This window comes from Narcine bancroftii, chromosome 9 (genome assembly GCF_036971445.1).
Source record: "Narcine bancroftii isolate sNarBan1 chromosome 9, sNarBan1.hap1, whole genome shotgun sequence".
Classification (NCBI taxonomy): Eukaryota; Metazoa; Chordata; class Chondrichthyes; order Torpediniformes; family Narcinidae; genus Narcine; species Narcine bancroftii.
The window spans coordinates 111,284,622-111,310,715 of NC_091477.1; the positions used below are offsets into that span (position 1 = coordinate 111,284,622).

The following is a 26,094-nucleotide window of genomic DNA, read 5'->3' on the forward strand; positions in this document are numbered from 1 at the left end:
CCATGGAGCTTGTTATTTACATGGATGAATTCCATCAGAAACTTTTATATCACTTAGAAATGTCACATTAGATATGCTAGCCCTGTGTACCTCCAGAGTTCAGAAGCCTCAAGGCCTTAAAATTATTGTTTCCATACTGTTACGGGCACAGAGGTCCCCAAAACCCAGTAGCGACAAATGGTTATTTAAACAAAAGTTACTTTTAATTTTCTTTAAACATAAAAACAGGATTAAACTAACTTATTACTATTAACTTAACCCCCTTCTAATTCTAAGTGCACGTGTATGTAATGTGTACATGTTCAGGAAAGTTCTTTGATTCACAGTCCAATCTCACTTCTCACTTATTTCTCCAAGTTCACAGGTATTAGGCAATTCTTAAACTGTTCACAGAATTAAACATTTATGAATTTTCACCAAGCTATGTGTTCAAAGGTAATTGGTTACTGCTCAGGAAGGTTCTTGTTGGTTTCAGAGAGAGATTCATTGCTCATTGGACGGACACACAAACTGTGTGTCACTTGTGTCTTGACGAAGAAATTTGCCCCATCAGGGTTTTCCAAATGATAACCCTTCTTCCAGGTCACCACAGAGTTCCTAGCTTCCCTTATTTGAGGAGAAACACTCTAGCCATCCATTTCCTCTTGTAAGGACCACAAGGGTTTTCACCAGGCTGAATTCAGAACTCACAACTCATCTTCAAAATGGGGTTAACAGCTTGCCATGTTCCACTCCAAAGCCACTGCAAAAATGAATCCTCTCTAGTCAAAGAATCACATGTTTTTCTCTCTCTCTCTCTGCTTGCAAAACCACACCACCACCACCACCCCCCCCCCCCCACCCCCCTTCAGGCTCCAGACTCAATCATCTGTTAATTTCAAACAATTGTCAATTACTCCACAGCATCAGTCCAATTAACAGTTAGTTGAGAAGTCTCCATAGGCACTCTTCAAAATCACCCAATCCTCAAAATGCTTCTTCAGGTATGTGGAATGGTCGTCAGATGGCAGCGCTGAGAGTGCAGCGCTGGCTATCTGAAAGGGACAGCTGCATGGGAGGAGCCTCAGAGCAAATTCTGGCTCCTGTCCCTTCGGCCTATCAGCTATGGGCCGTCCAGCGTGGGCTGTCCCCATACTTATCGCACTTCCCTGCTCTCTCCACACAGCCCCGTGTCGATCCCCACACTGATCCCACTGCCCCACTCTCTCCCCATAGCCCCAGGTCAGTTCCCACACTGATCCCACTGTCCCACTCTCTCCCCATAGCCCCGTGTCGGACCCCACACTGATCCCACTGTCCTGCTCTCTCCCCATAGCCCCGTGTTTGTCCCCACACTGATCCCACTGTCCCACTCCCCCCCCACAGCCCCATGTCGGTCCCCACACTGATCCCACAGCCCCGTGTCGGTCCCCACACTGATCCCACTCTCTCCCCATAGCCCCGTGTCGGTCCCCACACTGATCCCACTGTCCCGCTCTCTCCCCATAGCCCCGTGTCGGTCTCCACACTGATCCCACTGTCCCACTCTCTCCCCATAGCCCCGTGTTGGTACCCACACTGATCCCACTGCCCCATGTAACCTTGTTACAGCACATGCAGGATTTATCTCACAATCTTCAACACTCTCATCCTTATTATGCTTATTTGTTAATCTCAATACTGACCAAACTTTATCCTACACCAAATTATTCCATAATAAAACTGAGACTCCTTGCATGGGTAACTTTGAAATAACTTCTATTACAACAGGTCCTTTAACTAATTCTAAATTCAACACTATTTTGTGAAGAGATATTGACTCTACCTCACCTCCAACACCTCTAATCAAAGTCATCTCTCGAGACTGTGTCTGTCTTTTGATCAAGACTGAAAACATTCTCCAACAACAGTAACTCGGCAGCCCCAGAATTTTAACTGAAACCAAGCCCTCCGACACAAAAGGTTTGAATACATCCATAACACCCTTACCAGGTATGGAACGTCTGTTCTCCTTAAATTTAACTGTCTGAATAAATGCTTCTGGTAATACCTCCTTTACTCATCTCTTTTTCAACACAAAAAGAATTTGCAAGAACATGACACGGTTTCTTACAAAAGTGACAAACAAATCCAGCAGTTTTGTCCTTTCCTACCTTACCTTCATCTTTTCTCTTAACATTCTTCCTAGACATAATTTCAGGTTTACTAGTCTGCTCCACATTAACCTTCTGAACAGGCTTACTAATTTGAAATTTGTTTTTGTGAATCAGGGTATATTCATCCGCTAACCTAGCTGTTTGTAGCCACATCCCCACGTCTTTCTCATCCAGATATAATTTAATCTCATTTGGAACACACATTTTAATTTCCTCAATTAATATCAATTCTCTTAATCTGTCAAAATCATTACTCAACACTCAAGACATACAGATTTTCCTACAGCAAAATCCATACAAGATTGGTTCCATGTTTTCACCAAACACCTAAATTTTTGTCTATATGCTTCGGGAACCAACTCAATCTTTCAATACTGTTTGTTTAACGGTATCATAATTTGCCACTTGCTCTGTAGTCAAACTAGAGGATGCAATTTGTGCTTTTCCCTTCAATATACTTTAGAGCATAAGAGGCCATTTTTCTTCTGACCATCTTGAGCTCAGAGCAATCTTTTCAAAAAGTTGAAAATATGTATTTATATCTCCCTCATCGAAAGGAGGAACCAGATCTACTTCTCTGCTAGACAAAAACCTCTCCTCAGGAGTAATAGCCTCAATTCCATTACCTCCCACCATCTCAATTTTTATGTTCTCTCATTGAAACCGTGTCTCTTTCAACATTGTCCCTCCATTTTTCAGCTAAATCACATATATCCTCCATTTCTCAGCTTCTCCTGCCTCAAACTTCCATTTCTCTCTTTCTTCTACCACCCTCAATTACTCCAATTCATCAGATCTATCCTCCAGAAAATTGTCAGTCTTTCTCAAAAATTTTTCCCTCACCTATACAATATTTCATTATAATCCTCTCTATTTGTATTTTCCTCATCCAATGCTGGACTTCAGCCAGCTTTAATTCCTTAGCAATGACCATCAGTTCCTCTTTATTTTTCCTCTCAAGGTGATGGTTGTAACAAAAATGTACTAACATCCATTGCTGCTGTTTTCCCACCCACCCACAAGCTTTATTTAAATTAGCTTGGAAAAACCAACTGATAAATCATAAAAAGTCCATTAAGTTTAAGATCCCAAATATTTAAACAGAAAAGAAGAGCCCCCAATTTGTTACGGGCCCAGAGGACTCAGGAAGGCTCAGAGAGAGATTTATTGCTCGGTGAATACATACACACAAACTGATTTACTTCCATCATTCACTTCAGTGCCTTGTCGAAGAAACTCACCCCATCAGGGTTTTCAAAATGATAACCGCTTCTTCCAGGTCACCACTGAGTTCCTCTTGTTTCCCTTATTTCAGGAGAAACATTCAAGCCAGCCATTTCCTCTTGTAAAGACCACAAGGCTTTTGAATAGGCTGAACTCAAAACTCACAACTAGTCTTCAAAATTGAGTTTCAACAGCTTGCCAACTTGTCATGTTCCAATCTCAAAAGCTACTGCAAAACTGAATTCTCTCTCCAAAGAATCACATGTCCATCTGTTGCTTTCAAAACAATAGTCCATTACTCCATGGCATCAGTCCAATCAACATCTGTTTGTGAAATCTGCATAGGGATTCTTCAAAGTTTTTTGCAAATCACTGGTGCTTCAATGTCTAACTTTCAGCAAAACTCTTGCATTTTAAATGAGATCTGTTTTGTGAAGTGTTTGTGACCTACTAAATCTCCACAATCTATCTCCTTTAAAAACATATTTATATAATATAAAATATAATATACCCATCACAGCCATAAAATTTTAGCATTGCATTAGATTTTGTGAAGCAGTATGAACAATTACAGCAAAATTGCTTTTAGTGAAAGAGACTCCAGAATCACACAAAAAAAATCATTAATCTATTTGCCACTTTGCTTCTCTACCACAATTATCACTGCCCATAAACAATTCTTCCTGGATTTGAGCTTGCAACCAACTAAAGGGCCAGTAGGTCTGAGGAAAGGTGCAGGAAGTTGGGTACGAGCCAGATCCAAAGCTACTGGGTTAATTGTGTAAGTTCTTGTAGCATTCAAGGACCCACAAGACATTTTCAGAATAATATTTAAATACATATTACACCTTTATTCCAAGATATTAACACAACCAGGATACAAATCAGAGCCACAAGAATATTCAAATATGATCATGTTTCCATCCCAGCCCTCACCACATCCACAGTACACATTTCTTTTATCAGACATAGACTTTGTGTTTGGCCACATGTCAGTAACCAGCCCATCCGCACACCCATCTGGATTCCAACTTCAGAGCCTGAAGTAAGTGCAGCAACACCACAGTTATTCTTTTTCTAAGCAATTAATTGCAAGAACAATTCTAGGCGGTCAGGATAAACACAGTATCATGGCAAATTATGGTAGCATCAACTTACCAAAGGGGAGATCCTTTTGGAAAAAGTTCTTGTCGTAAATGTAAAAGGAGAGATACTGGAAACTTCTGGGGATTTCAAAGTAAAAGTCCTCACCGTAAAAGGGGCTGCATGGAAATCAACAGTTGCAATACAAGTTTAATAAATCCTGGCCAAATAAAACATAAAGTTGTAATTATGTTATCAATAATACTGAATATTTCATCCCTTCTCCTTCCATAAATAAAGGTATCCATAACATTTGAATGAAATATTTTTAAACATTCTCTTTCTTTGGTTTGGCTTCGCGGACGAAGATTTATGGAGGGGGTAAAAGTCCACGTCAGCTGCAGGCTCGTTTGTGGCTGACAGGTCCGATGCGGGACAGGCAGACACGGTTGCAGCGGCTGCAGGGGAAAATTGGTGGGTTGGGGTTGGGTGTTGGGTTTTTCCTCCTTTGCCTTTATAATCAAAGCACAGGATTCCATTTTCACATTAAAACGTCAACAAATGTTTTGAAAAACGCTTAGAATGATGCTTGCCCAAAGCAACTTAAAACAACACAAAATGCAGTCAATGGTCCCACAAGAAATATACATTTTGCCAGAAAAATTTAAAGAACAAAAAGGAACACTTGGGATCCACACCAGTCCCTCCTTTTAAGTGATTGTATTACACTCATATGATTGAACTCTGCCCTTGAAATGAGGGATTAATAAAGAACCACAAATTGGAGCATTGACCAGAAGTCAAAAGGATGATTGATTTCCCAGCTGGGTGCTTTTTACACTTAACCTCCAATGCACAAACTCAATTGCATTTGCAAAGTGTTAATGGATGAATTTGACTGCCCCTTTAAAAAAAAATTTTTTTAATCCTGTCAGGCAACTTCTTTCACTACTATAATGTAATAATTACTGATCCAAGCAGTACCATTAGCCTGCAAATTTACAAATGACAGGAAATTAGTTTTTACAACTGAACCACACAGTCTGAAGAAGGCAAATAAATTAAATCAAAACATTTAATATAAATTGAGCCATGAGAGAAAACACAAAAAGTAACAATTTTGTTGCTTAATTCAGGAAAGGCTGACATTTTTGTATTTTTATCTCATCCTCCTAATATTCAAATTCCAAACAAAAAGAAAATATTTCTGGCTTCATGTTTTGAAGTTAGCTGTTAAATGCACAAACACAGCAAGCAAGCTGAACCTGAACTGTACTTTGTCACAGTAAGGATCTGGGCAAGTTTCTCATCATTCCTGCAGAAATTCTTTCAGGCCCTTTTGCATTGTCAGCAACATACAGACTTTTTAATAAAACTGCCTTTCCTGTCTCTAGCTTGAGCATGTAATTAGAAGGAACTTGCATAAACAAGTCTTTTCCAAAACAAAAACAGAATTGATGCAATAAAAGTTTTAGTTTTAAAAATTGAAGACTGAAAAACAAAAACTATATTTAATGGAATAGATATAATGCAATACACACTCAGATTTTAAATTGGACATTTTTTCCTCTTTCAGTCCCCTAAATGATTTTCATCATTAATCATTCAACTGGGCAGTAAATGGACAAGGCTTTGGCAACTTTACACTGGAAAATATAATTGGAGGAACTGAAAGGGAAAAAGCAGAAGCTAAATGTACCACCTGCTTCTCCACATCTGTTGCTTTGGTTAGGAATGAAAGCCTGCCTCTTCTCTCATGCATTTACTTAACATAATCCACCCTCCAAGATTCAGGATTTTTTAACCTTACGAAAGCTTCGAAATTCTGTGCAACCAATTTTTTGATAACACCAAAAGATGAGTTTAACATTTATATCTATTTTTATTCCCACTTTTTTTAAAAACAAAACAAAACAGATGAATGTTGATCCAGTTGCGTATTTGGTTTCATCTCTGCCTCAAACTCTTCACACAATATTCAACAGGAAAGGTTGCACATTTACCAAATACAAGTAGAAGCATGAAAGGTGTTACCCAAGAGTCTGGAGATGCTGGGATCTGGATCAAAATACAAACTCTGAGGATCAGGCAGTATCTGTAGAGTGAAGTTGATATTTTGGGTCTGAATCCTTCAATAGAAGGGAGATAGCCAGTATTAAGGGAAGAGCCAGCTTGATTCTTTCAGTCCAGATGAAGGATCTTAAACCAAAACATCATTCCCTCCACAGAGGCTGACTTTCTCCAGCAGGTTTTTTTAATGCATGAAAGAAGATTAGCAGGGAAATGTCTGATCAGGCACACCCTCTATTGCTTTATTTTCTACCCTCTTTATAGGAAATAAATATGCCCAGCAGCACAACTGGGATAAAGAAATCAAGTGGAACATAACATTCAAGTGCCAAAAACTTCAAAATAAAAATCATTGCCATTTCTGCGAACAATAACCACATTCGAGTTTAACATTGCTGACTCAACAGTTGGAGAACTTAGTCTGTACATGGGAATAGAATGTTAATATGAGCAATGCAAAGAATATTTTATTTAAAGCTGCACAAGGTCGATGACACAGTTCAAGTCCAGTAATGGATTCCACATATTAAAATGAGTCACATCAATAAAAGATAATCACAGGGTGAAATGCACAGAAAATCCACTGAGGACATTTGATGAATTTGCAAACAAAAATCTGTCTCTCACCAAGATCATCCACTTTTTTAAAAATCACTCAAGTTTTCAATCATGTTTGCCTTTTGTTACTTTCATTATTAATAATTTAATTTGGACAGCCTTCCATCCAGCCCAAAATCTTGTACTCCTAAACCTTTGCACCACCTTTTAGTCACACATCACCCAGTTTGATCCAATAATGAGCTTTAGTTCTCAACCTGGTTTTCAAACCCTTCATCACCTTACCTCTCTCATCTTGCCTTCGTCACTCTAGGCCTCACATTGTATCACTGTCACCCAAGGCTTCAGCAGTCTGGATCTCGCTTTAAAATTCTATCCCCAAACTACCCAGTTTATTCAGAGATTCTACCTTCTTATTAAAAAGTTGTTAAGCACATTTCTTTTCCCAAGCTTTTAACAATCCCAAATATCTCCTTGTATGACTAGATTCAAATTTCATGATTATACTCCTCTGAAGTACCTTTTCAACATTTAACTAAAATCTGACTTTATTTCTTTCTCCTGGTTATGCTGCAAGGTATATTTATTTCCTATAAAGAGAATAGAAGAGGAAAATAAACTTACTCTTCATGAAGGAATAGTTGAAAGGGGGCAGCACAGATGGCAAAGCAATTAGCACACCTTTAGAACACCAGTGATCAGGACTGATGCTTGAATCCCACACTGTCGAAAAGGAGCTTGTACATTCTCCCCGTGTCTGCATAGGTTTTACCTGGGGACTCTGGTCCCCTCCCTCCATTCAAAACGTACCAGGGGCTGTAGGTTAATTGGGTTTAAATTGGGTGGTACAGGCTTGTGGGCTGAATGTCTAAAATAAAAATATAGCTCACAACCAGGAGGTCGTGGTTATGCTCTCCCTCAAACATCTTACTATTTCTGCATGCTACCAAATATGAAAATTTCTTGATCTCACCCATTCAGTTATGCATGATATCTACTAAATACTACAATCATCTTTTAAAGTCAGTCAGACACAACATGGAAAATGACCTGTAGGCCCACCAAATCATCAAACTACATAGAACATAGAAGAAAACCACACGGTCACAAAGACAATGTGTAAACTCAATGCAATAAAGGTGAATGATAGAATCATACAACATGGAAACAGACCATTTCACTCAACTCGTCAACACCAAACACTTTTGTATTAATCCCATCACCCAGCACTTGGTATACAGTCTTCTATTTCTAGAAAAGTGCTCATATAGACATTTCTTAAACGCTTTCAGTAACCCACTCTCTCAGGCAGTGCATTCCAGGTACTCTACGCCTTGTAAATCTCTTCTTCCTTGCAGAAAATTTATGGAATTAGTTATGTCTAACTCTGATATGAGGAAAAGTATCCTTCAGTCAACTCTATCCATACCCTCATAGATTCGTGTGATTGCACATCTTTCAAATAGTTTGGTGCTCAGAACTGCATGCAGAACTCTAGTTGAGATTTGAGCAACACATTACAAAGTTGAGGTATAGCCTACTTACTTCCATATTCATTATCTTAACCAATCAAGGCCTTCCTCATCAATTTATCTACCTATATTGCCACCTTCAAGGATCTATGAACTTGTACTCCAACTCTGTTCCTCACTACTCCATGGCTAACATTCATTGTATACATCTTCAACTCATTAGTCCTTCCAAAATGCAGTACTGTACATCTGTATTAAAATCTGCCATTTCTCAGCCCATCTTCCCACAGCCTAAGACCACCTTTCATGCCATCAACAATTTTCATATCATCCATGAATTTACTGATCTTCCCTGCATACCAACATCCAAGTTATTCATCTTCATTACAATCAGCAAAGAGCCCACCACCAATCCTTGCAAGAAAAAAGCAAAACAGATGACAAAAACAACCCTCTATTATCACTCTCTGTATTCTGTTGCCAAGCCAATTTTGAATCCAGTGTGCCGACTTGTCCTGGATCCAGGGGGCCCCAACCTTTTCAACCAGTATCCCAAGTAGGATTTTGTCAAAGACTTCAATAAAGTTTATGTGAATCACATCTATTTCTCTGCCTTCATCAATGCACTTCGTTACCTTTTCAAAGTCATTTTAGCAGTTTCCAATTTCTCAAATTATTAATCCTCACCCTCCCACTAATGTTAGACTCACAGGTCTTTTCCTACCAGGATCTTTCATGATGACTACAAAAGAGTACAATGTTTGCTGTCCTCCAGTGAGATTTAAAATTCTCATCCAAAGCTTCAGTATTCACTTCATTGCAGTCGGGGATAAATTCCATCTGATCCTGGAAATAAGGTTTGGAGAACCTCATGGGCAAACAGAAGTCTGCAGATGCTAGAAAACTCAAACAATGCCCAAAGTGCTGGAGAAACTCAGCAGGTTGGCAACAACCATAGAAGGAAACAGTCAACGGTTTGGCCCAAAAATTCTTTATCAGGAAATACTGATGAACTATTTTCAGCCAAAATGTCAACTGTCTATTCCTTTACATGGATGCTGCTTGACCTGCTGAGCTCCTTCTGCATGTTCTTTGTATATTGTTGGAGAAATTAGTCTTTATTTACGGAGACCTGGACTAGACATATCCAGTCACTGAATTCTAAACAAAAAAAATCTGTTTCCTTTGTGAATGCTGATGAGAAGTACTGTAATTTTGGCGTACAAGTCATGAAACCCAAAAAAAACTCAACTTGTACACCGGATATATTTTTGAGTCCTTAAATTTAGCTCAAAATCCAATCCACTCTGACCTGGTGTAAGAACTTGAACCCTGAAAAACTGATTAGGCATATGTCGACCATTGAAAAACAAAAAAAAAATATTGTTTTTTTTAGATTTTTATTAAAAACACAATTATCACCCTTTAACATCGCTATCAGTGTCTGAACAACACATTTAGAACCCTTCAAAATCACTCGTTATCATCGTCCAAAGCAACGATGGCAGCAAGCTCATCCATACTCTGTATCTGTCTGAGGCAATTTCAGCTTCGCCATCAGTGTCCCACAATAAATCATCTTCTGTGCCATCAATTGCGCAAGAGATACCGCTCTTTTTAAATGATTTTATCACATTCTCTAATCTTATCCCATGCCTTGAACACAAAGTTACACAGCATATCAAGTGATACAGCAAGCATTGCCCCACCTTTTGTAAATGACTTTTCTGCACTCAATATCCATGTATTCCATTCCTTGCGCACATGGTCTTTGAATGGCTTGTTCAAGCAGACATTGAAGTGTTAATATAGACATTAAACCATCTGGGATAACCACCAAGTATTATGTAGTGCTAATCTACTTTCAGTGTTCTCAATTAAATGGCTATGAAACATAACCCAGACCAGCAAACTTTGTTCTTTGCGTAAACCGCCTGGCCACCTGTTCCACACATTGTCTATCCATATCTGTTCCACACCATTTTCATCCATCTATCCTTTTTCATGAAAATGTACAAAAATACCTGCAGGGAATTTTGTTTAATTTTGTGTTTGAAGATTACCATGGATCTTAACTTTGTCCCGTCAGCCATGCATGACAACACCACAGTAAACCTGGTCCTTTCATGGCCTGTACTTCTGGTTTGCATAGTTTTATCACTTTTTTATTACTACCTATCATGTTGAAAGTGGTGTTTCTGCCTGTTCTGTATAATAAACTGGTGAAAACTTGCAGCTTTATGATCAAGATCTTTTGGTAGTTTCTGTGCAATTTTTTTTTTGGCCTAATACCAGATTATTCCTGTCCATGAAATGATTGCACTAGCCTATTGTAGCCTCAAAATCATCACTAAGGTCTGGGTGCAAATTGGCCCACTGCAGTGCAAATGTACAGGTGACTATGTAGCAATCTTGCCTCTGTTCACAAATCCAATCAGCAACATGATTTTCTAACTCTGGCCAGCAAGTGATTCCTTTTCTCAAAGAATATTGCCTTTTTGATATTTTTCTTAGTCTCTTCTTTCTTCTTCCAATCTCTTACCAACTTCTCATGTACATCAAATTTTCTTGACCATTTCTATCACTTTCAACTTAAAGTTCTCTTCATATTTTCGTTACGTACTGCATTGTGTTGATGGACCCTCCATGATAGCAATCACCTCCAGCCAACGCCCAGCAGATAAATCTGCATGATCAATGGGGGTCCATGTGTACACTGGTCAATCGCCCATCTCAAGCATCGTGAGCTTTGGGGGTTGGCTTATACACCGGTCAACGGAGCACCTCAGGAAGTCAGAAAATGGGGGTTGACATACGCTGGATATACTGTAAAACCCTTAAAATAAGGGTGAGGGATTGACTTATACACCACAATATTCATTAGGAGCTTTTCACATATAATTGTTGCACATGACTCCTAATTTTTCCTTTTGTTATTTGTTTGCCATTAACGCCTTAAGATTGACCCATTTAAGCCTGACAGAAATATGTGCAACTTGAACTTGTTATTTCTGCTGAATGCTTCCCACTCTGCAAACTTAGATTTGCCTGCAAGTGCTTACTCCCAATCCAACTGGGCCAAGTCCTATCTCGCGTTAACAAAATTGGCCTTCTCCTAATTTACCACCTTTATAACTGGTCTATCCCAATCCTCTTCCACAACCACAAAATGCTCAGAGGTATGGTCACCATCTCCAAAATGATCCCCAGCTACATTATTCAAGATGCCTGGATTAAACCTGTGTCTTTGGCACTGAAACAGTGGCTCTAATAGCTGTGCCATTGTGCCCACCCCCAACAACTGTCATATAATTCTTTGACTGAAGTCCTAAATTTGAAATGCAGAGTAACATTAAATTTCTCAGTTCATTAATAGAAAGTAAAAGCAATATGTTTTTGCTAAAGAAAGGAAGATATCAATCAGAAGAGCCGTTACCCTTGCTGACATGCAATTGTACCTCTGAACTTGCCTCATGAGCAGATCTCAGTCAAGAACTGAAAATTAAGTTCTTTCTGTAGAAGTAATAATGACTAAACTTAACCCACCTATCTATAAACAAAATACTCAACTCACTGGTAAATATCTCGAGTATATCAGTTGAGAACTGTCTCTTCCATTCCTTCCTAATCCATATCAAAAGAGAGGATATGGAGAATGCAACCCTCATTGCAGAAATGCACTGATTTTCTGGCAGAAACGTAAACAGTGAATTTTTTGATGAAAGCTAAGGAGTTCCAAGCCTTCCTCGTGGAGAGGTTTTTGTTACTGTGAGGCTGAATAAAGTGAATTTTTCAAATGCAATGCTATGTTTCAATTCCATTTCCAAATTATCATAAACGTGTGAGCAAGGGATGAGCAGGGACAAAGAATCAACTCTTTCCTTCTTCACAATGGTTGTCAGTTTACCAATCAGTAGAAACAGTGCAATCTTACACGCCTTTGCCGACTTCCAAATTTTTGTTAATCTGATACCAAATTAGATGTATACCAATCCACTCAAGGAACACAGGGATATCAGGTCAGATAACTAAAATGTTTAGCAAATATTTACAGGCAGCACAGCTAGTGCCAGCAACTCAGGTAAGGAGTTTGTATGTATTCCTCCTGTCCTCCTGTCTGCATGGGTTTCCTATCTAAGTTAAATTGGTGTATTTGGGGCTCATAAGACGGAAGGACCTGTTACAATGCTGATATCAAAATATAAATTTTTTTTCAATTAAATCTTTCTTTTCTTTTTCAATCTTTTTATTATTATTATAATTATTATAATTTAATTTATAAACACATACAGTTCAAAGAGATATAAAAAATACATAGTAAGTAATGAATTAATACAGAGATATTAAACAATAATATTACAGAATAAAAATATATCATTAAAAAAAATTTTAGATCAGTTTAGGGTGTGAACTATCTCTAAAAAAAAAGATATAATTAATAACAATATATGAAAAAAGAGAAAAAAAAACCCCAAAAAAGAAAAAAAAAATCTGAATTAAAAAAACTTTAAAAAAAAACCTACAGATATAGCTAAACCACGCCGATCACTCCGATCTCATCTTACAGCCCAATTATCATACATAATCATAGAAAGAAAACAGAGCCAGATCAACTCACCACAAATGAAAATATTGAATAAATGGTCGCCAGGTTAACTCAAACTTAGAAGGGGATTCATAGACAGAGTTTCTAATTTTCTCTAAATTTAAATATAGTATAGTTTGGGTAAACCATTGGAAAATAGTGGGAGGATTAACCTCTTTCCAATTCAATAGTATAGATCTTCTAGCCATTAGTGTAAGAAAAGCAATCATACGATCCGCAGGAAGAGATAAATAAGTCAAATCTATCATAGGTAATCCAAAAATTGCAGTAATGGGATGTGGTTGTAAATCAATATTCAAAACAGCAGATATAATGGAAAAAATTTCCTTCCAATAATTCTGTAAAGAGGGACAGGACCAAAATATATGTGTAAGGGAAGCTATTTCCAATTGACATTTATCACATATAGGATCGATATGAGAATAAAAGCGATGGAGTTTATCTTTAGACATATGAGCTCTATGAACAACTTTATACTGTATTAGTGAATGTTTTGCACATAGAGAAGAAGAGTTTACCAGTCGCAGAATTTTATTCCAATTTTCATTGGAAATATGAAGATTGAGTTATCTTTCCCAATCCAATTAAATCTAAAAATGTTTTGGTTTAAAAAGGGAAGGAACAGAGAGGTGTTGGGTTTAAGCAAAGCTTTGCGCTCTATCACCTACAGCAGTGGTGTAGCAACCAAAACAAAAAATAAATAAAAATTAATATTTTTTTTAAAATCGGGAAATAAAAAGGAAAAACACGAATAGGCAAGACAAGAAAGAACAAGGGCCTAAAGCATCCATACTCAACTTTTTTTCATCTTTGTAAATTACAAGGGATTTTCCATTAGAGAAGATAAAAATATGCATCTCAAAAGGTTAAAATTCAATACTTTCATCATAATAAAGGAGACCACTGATTCTTAAACTACCCTTAACTTTTAAATATTTCGTGAGACTGAAAAGTTATAACTATTGGAAAATTAAATTTAAATTTAGAATACAAATTGATGCAACATCGCTCATTTATTTCTCAGATATGAGTATTCTAACCACATCCCTCCAAGTGAACGGAGCACACAATCCACAAATGACATTACACTAATTAGCAGAGCTAAATTTACAATGCCCAAATATTTACAGTGGTTTTCAGTCATTGCAGCTGAAATGTTTTCACATTTCCAATCTAATAAAAGCCTACAACATCCTTACACCTTGATGCTGTTAATTGTTTTTGTCATCCTGTTTTTAAAATAATTTTAATTTCACTTTTTGTCTTTGATCGACTAATTTCCCATTATCTCATCTTTCTCTTTTCATACAAATAAACATTAGGTAAATAAAGTACTAAAGGAGTCAAACTCCAACTGGTTTAATCCTCTAGAAAAATTTTTTTTTAAAAACTACATCTGGCTTCCTTATATTCTGAAATCTGTAGTGGGATTTTTTTCCCCCCCCAGTGAAGTTGGCCCAAGACTTTTCCAAATATATCTTTTAAAACACTTTCTAGAATCCCACTTGATCTAAAGTTCCACTATTTCTTTTAATGCCATGAGCTGGTTAATATGAAAGGGAAGGATGTAATATGCGGACAGGAAATAATAAGACAATAAAGACTCAGTCGAGCAAAGTACAAGAATTTCAATGCATCTTTACGTCAGTAAATCTTCATTAGGCACTTCTCAGGAGCTTGAGCAATTTGACAATGAGACTCCAAGTTCTGCCAGAGACAGATTTTAGATTGTGCAAAAAAGTGATAGAGATGGATTGAGGGATTTAGAAATGAAGCTTATAAACTTTAGGGCTTTTGCAGCAGAAGGAAGAGCCAAACTGATGCAACAATACAAGAGGCCCAATCTGTTTAGTACAGATCTGTATCCATGTAGAGGTTACAGAGAAGTGAATGGATTTCAACATGCATTATGAGAATTTTTTTGAGATAATACAAGAACAAAGAGGCAAAGCTGATCTGTGGGCACTTGGAACACAAGGTAAATAAGGCTTGGGATAAGCAGGAAAGAGCAGTGGAGCCTTGATCAACGCGGCATTGAGTGAAGAGAGCATTAAAACATTCAGAGTCTGGTGCAAAATCACAGACAACAGTTCAATAACAAAAAGTGGGCCAGTTAGGGCGGAAGCAGTCAATGTTTCAAAGAGACTTGTGGAATCCTGGTAATGAGAAGAATAAGAAGTTTAAATGTAGCCTTGGATCAACCAGGACAGAATTTATGTGAACAGTCTAGCTCCCGAGATGCGGCAAAATGAGAAACATGTCAAACTTAGCCAAGAAGCCAGGAAGGGGCCAGCAGGAAGTGATTTGAATGTACGATGGAGTTAAAGATCCAGATTGAATAAGATTCACTTACAGAAACCTAAAAAGGTGGCATGGCCTTACCAAATTGGAGATTTTACTATTGGGCAGTTAATATTTGCTACTATTTTTTTGGATTTATTAATTTGATCATTCAGTCTCATTAGATTTGGAGTTTAAATCTATCCAGAATTATTCCTTAGTTTCTTTTTTAGGACCAGCGTTACCTGTTAGACTATCTAAGATCAATAAGTATATTTCCAATCCAATTATGAAATATTCATTACATATTTCGTTTCAATTTTGAAAGTTTTTTTTAATTTTTTTTGGTCTTGGCTAATATTAAGGTGTGGACTCAGCACCTCTGAACACTAGTTTTGGGTTGGGGTGGGGGGGGGTGGTGTCATGTAAATGGCTGCACTGATCCACAAGCAAACTAGGTCAGAGGTGCAGGCTTGCACTTGCTGATAATGGTCCTGTTTGGGGGGGAGGGGGGGGGGAATCATGGGGGTAATGCTGATAAGCTCTTGGGAGTTCCAGTAAAATCAGTTGGTTGGTTCAACTCTCTGTAGTTCTTTCATTCATTGCGTGCCTAGTGCAGCTACAATATATCTTTATTTTTTTTTTAAAAGCATCATCCACTCTTGATTGAATTTTCCTTATTTGGAAGATTAAAGGAATTCTCTCTTTTGTATATTTATTTGCTGATGGTAGTTTGATGTCTTTTGAACAACTTTCTATCAAATTTACCATACATGCATTTTTTTAGATATCGACTGATTAGAAATGTCCTGAATATGGTAATATATAATTATATAACATTAGAACAACCAGATTTACTTGACACTTTGTTCTAGTTAAATCCCTTTCAGAAGGGTTTAATTAGTACTATTTATATTCTTATATTAGAGATCAGTGCACATGGATAAGATTCGACAAATATAGGAATCTGAACTTCAACTAACATTATCCCCTGAAACATTGGTGAAAGAATTACTAGACTAGTTAATACTTCTTCACTTTGTGCACGTCATTCTTTAATACAGATTAAAATACTTTGTAGAGCTTATATGTCCATAAATAAACTAGCACGCATCTTTCCTAATATGAGCTCCACTTGTGATAAATGGAATACTGATGTGGCTTCATTGACTCGTAAGTTTTGGACATGACCTGTGTTAGAAACATTTACAAAATATATTTTTAAAACTATCAATGATACTAGTTATTCAATTACAATCTAACCACTTAACTGTTCTTTTTGGAATTACAGTTGTAGGTTGTTTACTTTCTTCTGCATATCAAGTTATAGCTTTTTCTACACTCTTAGCTAGAAGAGCTATTTTACTTAAATGAAAAGACTCTGATTCTCCTACATTGTTTCAATGGCTTTGTCATGTTATGTCTTTCTTAAATCTAGAAGAAAAAAAAATCAGAAGACATACTTGAGATACAACTACTAAATTTCAATAAACATGGAAACCATTTATTGATCACTTTCATCAGATATAACTGGCATTATTCTATTAATTAACTCTTCCTTTCCAGACATAGTATAACTTGCCATTTTTGTTATCTGTAGGTGTGGACTGGATCTATGTTTTAAACTATTCAACAGATCCTCAGGATAGGCCGCTCAGTTGTATTTTTTTGTTGTTTTTTTTTGGTAGATGAGTTTTTTTGTATATAATTATTTCTTTATCTCTGTTTTCTTTGTTAGGAGAATTATTTCTAAAACGCCACATTTTAACTCTTTGGAATTGATGATACTTATACTATGTAGACTTGGTCAGACCATTTTAATTGTGTTAGTTCTATTCTTATGCTGTGTATATTATGAAATGTTAATAAAAATTTGAAAAAGGAAGTTAAAGATGGTGGTTTTGTTTATCACTTTAACTGTTTGAGACTCCTTTATGCTCCATTCTATATGGATAACCAGCAGCATCACAAATCAGTTTCAATAGGACAGTGACACAGTAGAGCCAATACCTCGAGCATCCATTTGGAATTGGAGAAGCGAGATTTTTTTAAAAAGTACAAGGTGGGCAAGGATAAATGTGGAACTTCAGATGGAAAGTTATGATGTTCACATGGGACACAGAAGAATTACAATTAAGTTGCTGGATAGCCCCTGAAATATTAGTTTGAATCTAATCCTGAAAGTTGGGGAATTTAAATGCAAGTAATTATGATTTTTTTAAAAATAGAAACATCATCATATCCTAAAAAGCTGTCAGATTCAGCACAATCCATTGGGAAAGGAAATTTGTTAACTTTACCCAGTTATGGCCCTTGTATGATTCTAGACCCACCAAAGTAGTGGCTTTCTTTATTCAAAGGCATCTGGAGAAAAACAATATCTGCATTGCCAGTAATGCCCACATCCTGTGAATAAATGGGGAAAACAATTTCTACTCAAATGCTTTAAAGAGGTGTAGAGATCATGAAATTACAATATTCTGGCTAGCTTTCGACCTCTCCTCAAATGATTACCCAACAAATAAAAGCCAAAATGTGACAACTGAATCTTCATTTTCCAGATCAAGAGTCCAAAACTGCATTAAGTTAATAAATCAGTTAATACCTGTAATGATCAAATAAAACCTCCAAAGCAACAAGTGACCACAATTGGAAAATGTTTTATCAGAAATGCACCAGTCATGATTGTATCTTAATATGTAACATATCTTCAGTGGCAAATACAAACAAAATAAAATTTGTACTGTGAAGTTCACTAATTCAGGGAATTTAACATTTTGTAGTTTTTTTTAAAAAATGCATTAAACTTTGTTTAAGCAGTTAATTCCATTATATAGTGATACAAAAAAATCTCAAAATAAGCAATTAGTTCAGCCAGTTTTCTTTTGTTATCAGTCTACCTTATGTCTGGCCCACAAGTGTCCTGCCGTCACCCTAATACATTTGTTGCTTATAACTCAAGAGTGTAAAGCCATAACAGTTTATTACATGTAGAATAATCTCAGCTTCAATTTCACACGCTCATAGTTTTCCAAATTCGAGCTATGCAGAAGCATTCTCAAACTGTGTGGTTTGAAGCCAGGTAGATTGAATGTCGGTGATTTTTTTTTCTATTATTCATTTTCAAAATCTGTTTATCAATCATCCATTACTAATTGGACAACAGCAGTCCTGCTAGCGAAGATATTTTTACAGTGCTGTTGGAATTTGAAGTTCGACCAGGAACACTCACTGAGGGACCAATAATGTTTTCAAGTTAGATGGTGCAAACTCAGGAACACCTGAGGAAATGGTGACCCGATACACCCTTGGCCTTTGCCTTTCTTGGCTCAGGAAGTACTGTCGAAAAGCCTGTTGACATGCATTTAGTTTAGGGTGCACACTAATTTCCCTATATGCTAAGCGCTGGAGGCAATGTACATTTAGTGTGGTTGATGAGGTACTAATCAAGCAAGTTGCTTTGCCCAGAATAATGATAAGCTTCTTGAGAGTTATCAGTGCTGCAGTTGTTCAAGCATTGCAATTTATAAATACCTGTAGTGGAAAGGCTTTGAGGTGTCATCATCCTACCTGCTGTAGGATATCCACCCTCTTTTTTTTAAAAAGATGGTATTTATGTAGTTTGTCCAGTTGAATTTCTGGTCAACGGTAGCCCAGTGATGGTAATGATACTGAATAAAGGTCAGGGTAGGTGGTTAGATGTGCTCTTGTTGCAGATGGTCATCGCCTAGCATTTTCATGGTACAAATGTTATATGCAATTTATCAGCCCATGGCGCAATATCTGGGTCTTACCATGGAAGCACAGGCAACTTCTTTTGCTGAGAAGTTGTGCAACATTCAAATCCATTTGCAGTCTGTAAATTGCCACCCACCCTTCCCATCACCCACCTTATAATGAAACAAAGGTGCCTAATGAAAGAGCTCAAGATTGCTGGACTTAGTATGTAACTCTGAGGATGTCATTCATTGCAGCACTTGGAAGATCACTATCCATTACCAACTTCCTTTATGCGAGGTAGGATTCCAGCTGCAAGATTTTTTTTCCTTGACCTCAATTTTCCTGAGGTAGCTTGATGTCACACAATAAAATGCTGTCTTTATATCTGTCATCTTTGGAAATTCAACTCATTGTACCATGTTTGTACCAAGACTGTGATAAGGACTTATGCCAAGATAATCATGGAGAAACTCAAAACAGGCAATGTCAAAAGTGTCTTCTAGATCGATTAGTCAGTAATTAGCTGAATTGGGCTTTTTGTGAATGAATATTTGGGAAATTTTTCAAATTGTCAGGTAGAGTTCTATGATCCAAATGTATTGGAACAATCTGGATAGAGGCACAAATGGATCTGAAGAGCATATCTTCAGTACTACAGCTGGAAAGCGCAGTGGAGGCAACTCAGAACCAGGCCACAATTCACCACTTCAGCCTTATAATGATTGAAAATTCTTTCACTATTTTGTAAAACATTCCTACAAGGATAGAACTTCCATGCCCTATTGGTTGTTTAGTTGAACCCCACCATTCACAAGTAGACGTGATAGTACTGCAGAGCTTTGGTCGGATTTGATCAACGGGATTGCTTAGCCATCTGTCACATGCTGTTTCTGTTAAGCAGCCCTATTTTGCAGCTTAATTCAACTGACAAATCATTTTTGGGTATGCTCCAGATATGCCTTTCTTCACTTTGAACCACACCTCATCTCCTCAATAGGTAGTCATGGTAGAGTAACAAATATCCTTAGCCATGAGGTTATAGATATAGTAAAGTTCATTTCTTCTCATGCTGCTCTGTGGAACTTCATGGTTGCTCAGTTTTGAACTGCCAGGTCAGGTTTGGTATTATCCCATTTAACATGCCAACTAGCCTATCGAGGTCACTCTGCCATTGGCTCAGCTGACAATGGATCATTTTCACCTCCCTGCTTTTTTTGCACAATCCTCAATCCCCCTTTCTTCAAAAATCGAACTAGATCTCAAATCAGTTTAGTGATACTACCAATTTCTCAGGCTGAGAATTCTACAGATTCACCACTATTTGGGAAAAGCATTCCTCATCACCTCTGCCCCAAATCTTGATGCCATGTTCCTTAATTCTGGCATCATCTACCAGAACTAGGGGACTCACCTCCTGCAACGATTTTAGAATTTCATAATTTTATTCACTTCTAGAAGATTCCCTCTTGTTCTTCTAATTATAGATGCTATCACAGACTGAAGAAAATAGATTTATTGCTAGCAGCACAGCCTGTTTACATGGAGAGGCATCGATTCATTTTCTGAGATAGAAATTAGGAAGACGTTTCATTGTCTATGTATTACCCAATGCTATTAGATTTCATGCGGCATGAAGTACATGCTCAGTATCCCTAGGGCTATTCTCACCTCCTATATTTTTTTATATACAGACCAGTGTGCTGCCACATCTGCTGATCTGACCTACGAATGGGACATTTATTCTTTTTTTTCCTTTCAGTAGTTGACTCAAGGAGCTTTAAGATCATCAACTGAAATATTTTCTTTTTGAGCAGATCCCAACTACGGTTGGCAATCGTCAGATTTGGGAGGACTGGAAGGGTTTAATAGGAAGTTATTTAATTTGACACGATTACCTTTATTTCAAGCATTCTTGGTTCTCTTTTATAGTGTGGATCCGAAGTGATGGCCCACAATGCTGGAGGGAATCGGCCGAGATAGGTGCTCTTATTAATCAGATGATGGCTCCGATTAATATAGTCTCGTGGAATTTTAAAAGTTTGAACAGGCCAATTAAGAGGCACAGAGTTATGGCATATCTTAGACGGTTAAAAGCAGATTTTTTTTCCAAGAAACTCGTAAGGAATTCTGACAAGAACAGATAAGGTTTAGATGGAAAGGACTATATTTTCATTCATGTTCTGAGGCCAAAATTTTAATATTAATCAAAACATCTCATTTGTTCTTCATAACAGCATTTTAGATAAACAAAAATGTTTTATTATTTTAACAGGCAAATTGTTTAACAAACTAGCAGTTCTGGCTAATGTCTATGTCCAAAATATAGATGATCAAGATTTTTTTTTCCCAGATTTAAATTGATAATCATTGATTTTAGGACACGACTTTAGACAGTTCCTCTTCTAAAATTGTGTCCCTTTCAAAAACTACTGGTATTATAGATTCCCTTTTATCCAAATTTGGTATTACAAATGTTTGCCATTTTCAAAACCTACCTGTAGAAAATATTCCTTTTAATCTAATGTCTATCATTCTTATACAAGGATTACTTTTTAATTGATAATCAATTAATCTCCCTGACAAAATGTGAGTATCAAGGAATAGTAATTTCTGATCATGCTCCAGTCATTTTGTCTTTGAATTTGTAGATTAATTCCCTTATGAAAAATATGGAGATTTAATACTGGTTTGCTGACAGAATTTTCAGATTTTATGGAGCAACAAATTAAGTTCTTTTTTGCTACTAATTCTTCCCCAATGATGTCCAACTTGATTGTTTGGGATACATTGAAAACATATTTAAGAGTGCAAATTATTTTGTACAAGGCCAATATAATAAAGACTAATAAGGAAAGGCTAGATTTAATTCATCAGATTAAAAAAACTGAATTACAAGTATATAAGAGTAGAATTTAAAACAAAACTTGATCATGTTTCTACTTATTCAATTAAACAGCAATTGTTAAGAAGTAGAAGTCTTTTATTTATAGCCATGGGGAAAAATCTACTAGGTTACTAGCTGGACAATTAAAAAGAATTTCTGCTAAAAAAAACAAATATGATTCGCATGAGTGATGGTAATATGACATAAGACTATTTCAAAATAAACAAGACCTTCAGAAAATTTTACTCTAACCTTTAATCATTCTTAAATTCAGACGTATATGTTGGAATTTCTGGATTAGTTTAATTTACAGGTACTTTCTCAAGAAAAATGTGCAAGTTTAGAAAAATATATTTCCTCATTACAGTCAGGTACATCTCCAGGTCCAGATGGATTTCCTGCAGAATTTTACAACTCCTTCTCCAAACAGCTTGTACCCCATTTAATATTGGTTGACTGATTTAGTAAAGAGACTCATTTAATAAAGAGGCCTATATCTCTCTTATTCTTATTAAAAAAAAAGGGAATGTACAGAGCCAACAGAATGTACTTCTTATAGACCTATATCAGGACTTAACATTGATATAAAGATTCTATCAAAGGTTTTAGCACATAGATTATTATACTCAGACCAAACTAGCTTAACATAAATCAATTACTGAACATTCTACATCTACCTTCCACTCCATCGATTAAATGTGTTTTTATTAGAAGCTAAAAAAGCTTTTGATTGGATGGAATGGAAGTATCTATTTGCTGCACTAGGTAAATTTAATTTTGGTCCAGATTTTATTAAATTATTGTATTCATGCCCCAAGGCATTGGTTCACTCTAATTTACAGCAATCAAATATGTTTAATCTTAATAGGAGAACACAGCAGGGTTGCCCAACAACTCTCTTGCTTTTTGATATAGATTTGGAACCATTAGCTGTTGTTCTCCAAGAGTGTAGAGAATTTAATGGAATAATTAATTAGAGCAGAAATTGAACATATTTTATGTGGATGATTTACTGGTTTTTTTAAATTTGAAATCCTGAAATTTCTATACCGAACATATTAATTTTATTTGATATATTCAGTCAGTTCTCAGGTTACAAATCAAATTTACATAAGAGTGAACTTGTACCCTCAAAAGGTTATTCAAATTTTCCATTTAAAAGTGAAAAAAAACTTCCAATATTTAGGAATTACAATTGCAAAAAGTTATAAAAACTTAGTGAAAGAGAATTTCTTTTGGTTTTTTTTATGCATTTGGTTGGGTTGGTCACCTTTATCTATTATAATGATGGGATTTTTAAAAATCAATATTTTATCTAAATTTTTGTATCTTTTTCAAGTGTTACCATTTTTCATTCCTAAATCCTTTTGCAGCTCGCTGAATTCGGCTATTTCTATTTTTATATGGCAGGTGAAAAAAAATACAAGTAAAGCCCATCTTCAAAAGACCACATTAAATGGAGGATTAACCCTTACAGATTTTAGATTGCATTAATAGACCATTAATATACGCAATTTTCTTTTATTATCACATTTGGACAAGTCAGTGAATTTCCCCTCTTAGGCCGAAATGGAATTGCAGTTCTCAACAAAAACATCTATGTTGGCAATTTTAGGATTTTTTTTTTACCATTTTCCTTTTCCAAATTAACACATAATCCTTTAATGAGAAATAAGTTGAGAATTTGGGCTTAATTTAGGAAATTCTTCAGAATTAATGGATTTCCACTGGTTAGTCCCAGTATAGATAACCATCTTTTTCAACCATCTTTGTTGGATACAGGTTTCAAAGAATGACAGATGTTCAAAGCACATCATATATGGAACTGGCTACAAAAATTACCTTAAAGATTTTTCAACCACTTTTGTCCGATAAACCTCTTCTTGGTCCAGTTTTATGGTACAAAAACAATCTCGCATCTTGTTTGGTCCATGGCATGGAGGTAGGTTCTTGGCTTCACCTGTCAAACAGCAAAATTGAAAATAGCAAATTGAAAAATAAACCAAATGCATAAATTGCAATCAAACCTATATCTCAAAGTAAAAATTATCTGTAAAATGTTATCATAATAAATTTAGTCATCTATCAGCACAACTTGATAATTTATTATACTGTGCTGCACATGAACAAACGTTATTTAATTTAGTATGTATCATTCACATCAAAATGCTTTACAATTCTTGAATGCCTATATAACACATAACAAGGTTAAATTTAATACAAAATAATGAATATGCAAACATTTTCACAAGTCAATTGAAAATAATTGGCAATTGTGCAAAAAAAATCAATGAGGTCCTGAGTTCTCTCATTTTCCTTCAGAAAACTGTTAAAGATAACAAACCACAAAAAACCATATGAATAAACTGGAAAATTAACTCAGCTGATGAACAACCAAACGTTCATAAAGAAGTTATGACTAAAAAAAATTCCTTTGATTTCATAGTAAAGATTATCACATCTATCCCTCTTCCACAGCTATTTATTCCTAATAATATCCTCAAACCTGGAGGCTAAAATTTTATCCAGTTTGAGTGCATTGGAGAGGAAAATTATAGGAGAAGGAGGGGAGAGGAGGAGAGGTGAGAGCAGTCTATGTTATTAAAACTCTGGCAAGTTCATTATGTTCAACTCCAGTCTGTATTATACACCTGCAAGGAGTAACAACACATTTGTCTCTGGTCCATTCTGTTGTAAAATTTACTCCAGTCTGAGTGTGTTGTGATGCAAAAAAAAAACTGCCCAAATAAAGAGCAGCTGTATGCAATTTCCACCAGTTATGCCAGACCAGGCTGAATTTGGGAGCTTGTGCAGAACAAAAATGACTGGCATCAGATGTCTGCCAGAAATCACCCTGCCCAAGAAACTTTCAGCTGGACTACAGGTTCAAAACATTTAAACACAAGAGAGTACATTAGGGGAAACTTCTTCAGAGAGGGGCGAGGTATGAAAGGATCTGCCAGCTAAAGTGCTGAATGCAGGATCAATTTTGACATTTTTTAAAATGTGGATAAATACATGGATGGGAGGGGTATGGAAGGCTATGATCAAGAAGCAGGTCAATGATTCTACACAGAATAATAGTTGAGCACAGGCTGGATGGGCTGTAGTGTTCTATGGAAGAAACATGCAAATTAGCTACAAAAATCAGCCACACTTCAATCACAAGGTGCAAGACGAAAAGGGCTGCAACAGTGATAGCTTGAAAGCTGCTTTCAACCTTTTTTTGCCTATGGTCACTTCATGATTCTGCTCAAAGGTTTATGGGCCCCCTTGCCTGTGAAGCAGTCAGGTTTAGTGGGTTTCTTCCATAACCAATCATATGAAAAGGAAAAATATTTTATATTAGTCCGTGGCCCCTCTTTAAATGTGCTGTAGCCTCCAGGGGAGGGGTGATTTAGTGTAGGTTAACTGTAAAAGGTTTTATATCGGAGTGTCCTTCTCCTATGCAGGTTGCTTAACCGGGCTGAAGAGGCCTGCCTCCCCTTTTAGGTTAAACCATATCTGGAGATCTACGACCGCTGTCCACAGTTATGGAGTGGAGTTTTGGCTGCACCATTTCATCTGATGCAAGGATCGACAACGAGATAGACAACAGACTCGCCAAGGCAAATAGCGCCTTTGGAAGACTACACAAGAGTCTGGAAAAACAGCCACCTGAAGAAACACACAAAGATCAGCGTGTAGAGCCGTTGTCATACCCACGCTCCTGTTCGGCTCCGAATCATGGGTCCTCTACCGGCATCACCTACGGCTCCTAGAACGCTTCCATCAGCGTTGTCTCCGCTCCATCCTCAACATTCATTGGAGCGACTTCATCACCAACATCGAAGTACTCGAGATGGCAGAGGCCGACAGCATCGAATCGACGCTGCTGAAGACCCAACTGCACTGGGTGGGTCACGTCTCCAATGGAGGACCATCACCTTCCCAAAATCATGTTATATGGCGAGCTCTCCACTGGCCACCAAGACAGAGGTGCACCAAAGAAGAGGTACAAGGACTGCTTAAAGAAATCTCTTGGTGCCTGCCACATTGACCACCGCCAGTGGGCTGATATCG

The 26,094-nt window shown here is 36.9% G+C and overlaps 1 protein-coding gene across 3 annotated transcripts in view; it reads right to left on the reverse strand.

Annotated features, from left to right (window-relative positions):
• rasa2 (RAS p21 protein activator 2) overlaps positions 1–26,094 on the reverse strand; it is a 136,535-nt gene that overhangs the window by 86,407 nt on the left and 24,034 nt on the right. For all 3 annotated transcript variants that reach the window (XR_011344330.1, XM_069897327.1, XM_069897328.1), the window contains exons 2-3: positions 23,875–23,992; positions 4,518–4,621 (exon numbers count right to left, since the gene is read on the reverse strand). Coding sequence is in view for 2 of the 3 variants with exons in the window: in XM_069897327.1 (XP_069753428.1) it covers positions 4,518–4,621; positions 23,875–23,992 (222 nt within the window). In the remaining variant the exon portion in view is untranslated. The remainder of the gene's footprint in view (positions 1–4,517; positions 4,622–23,874; positions 23,993–26,094) is intronic.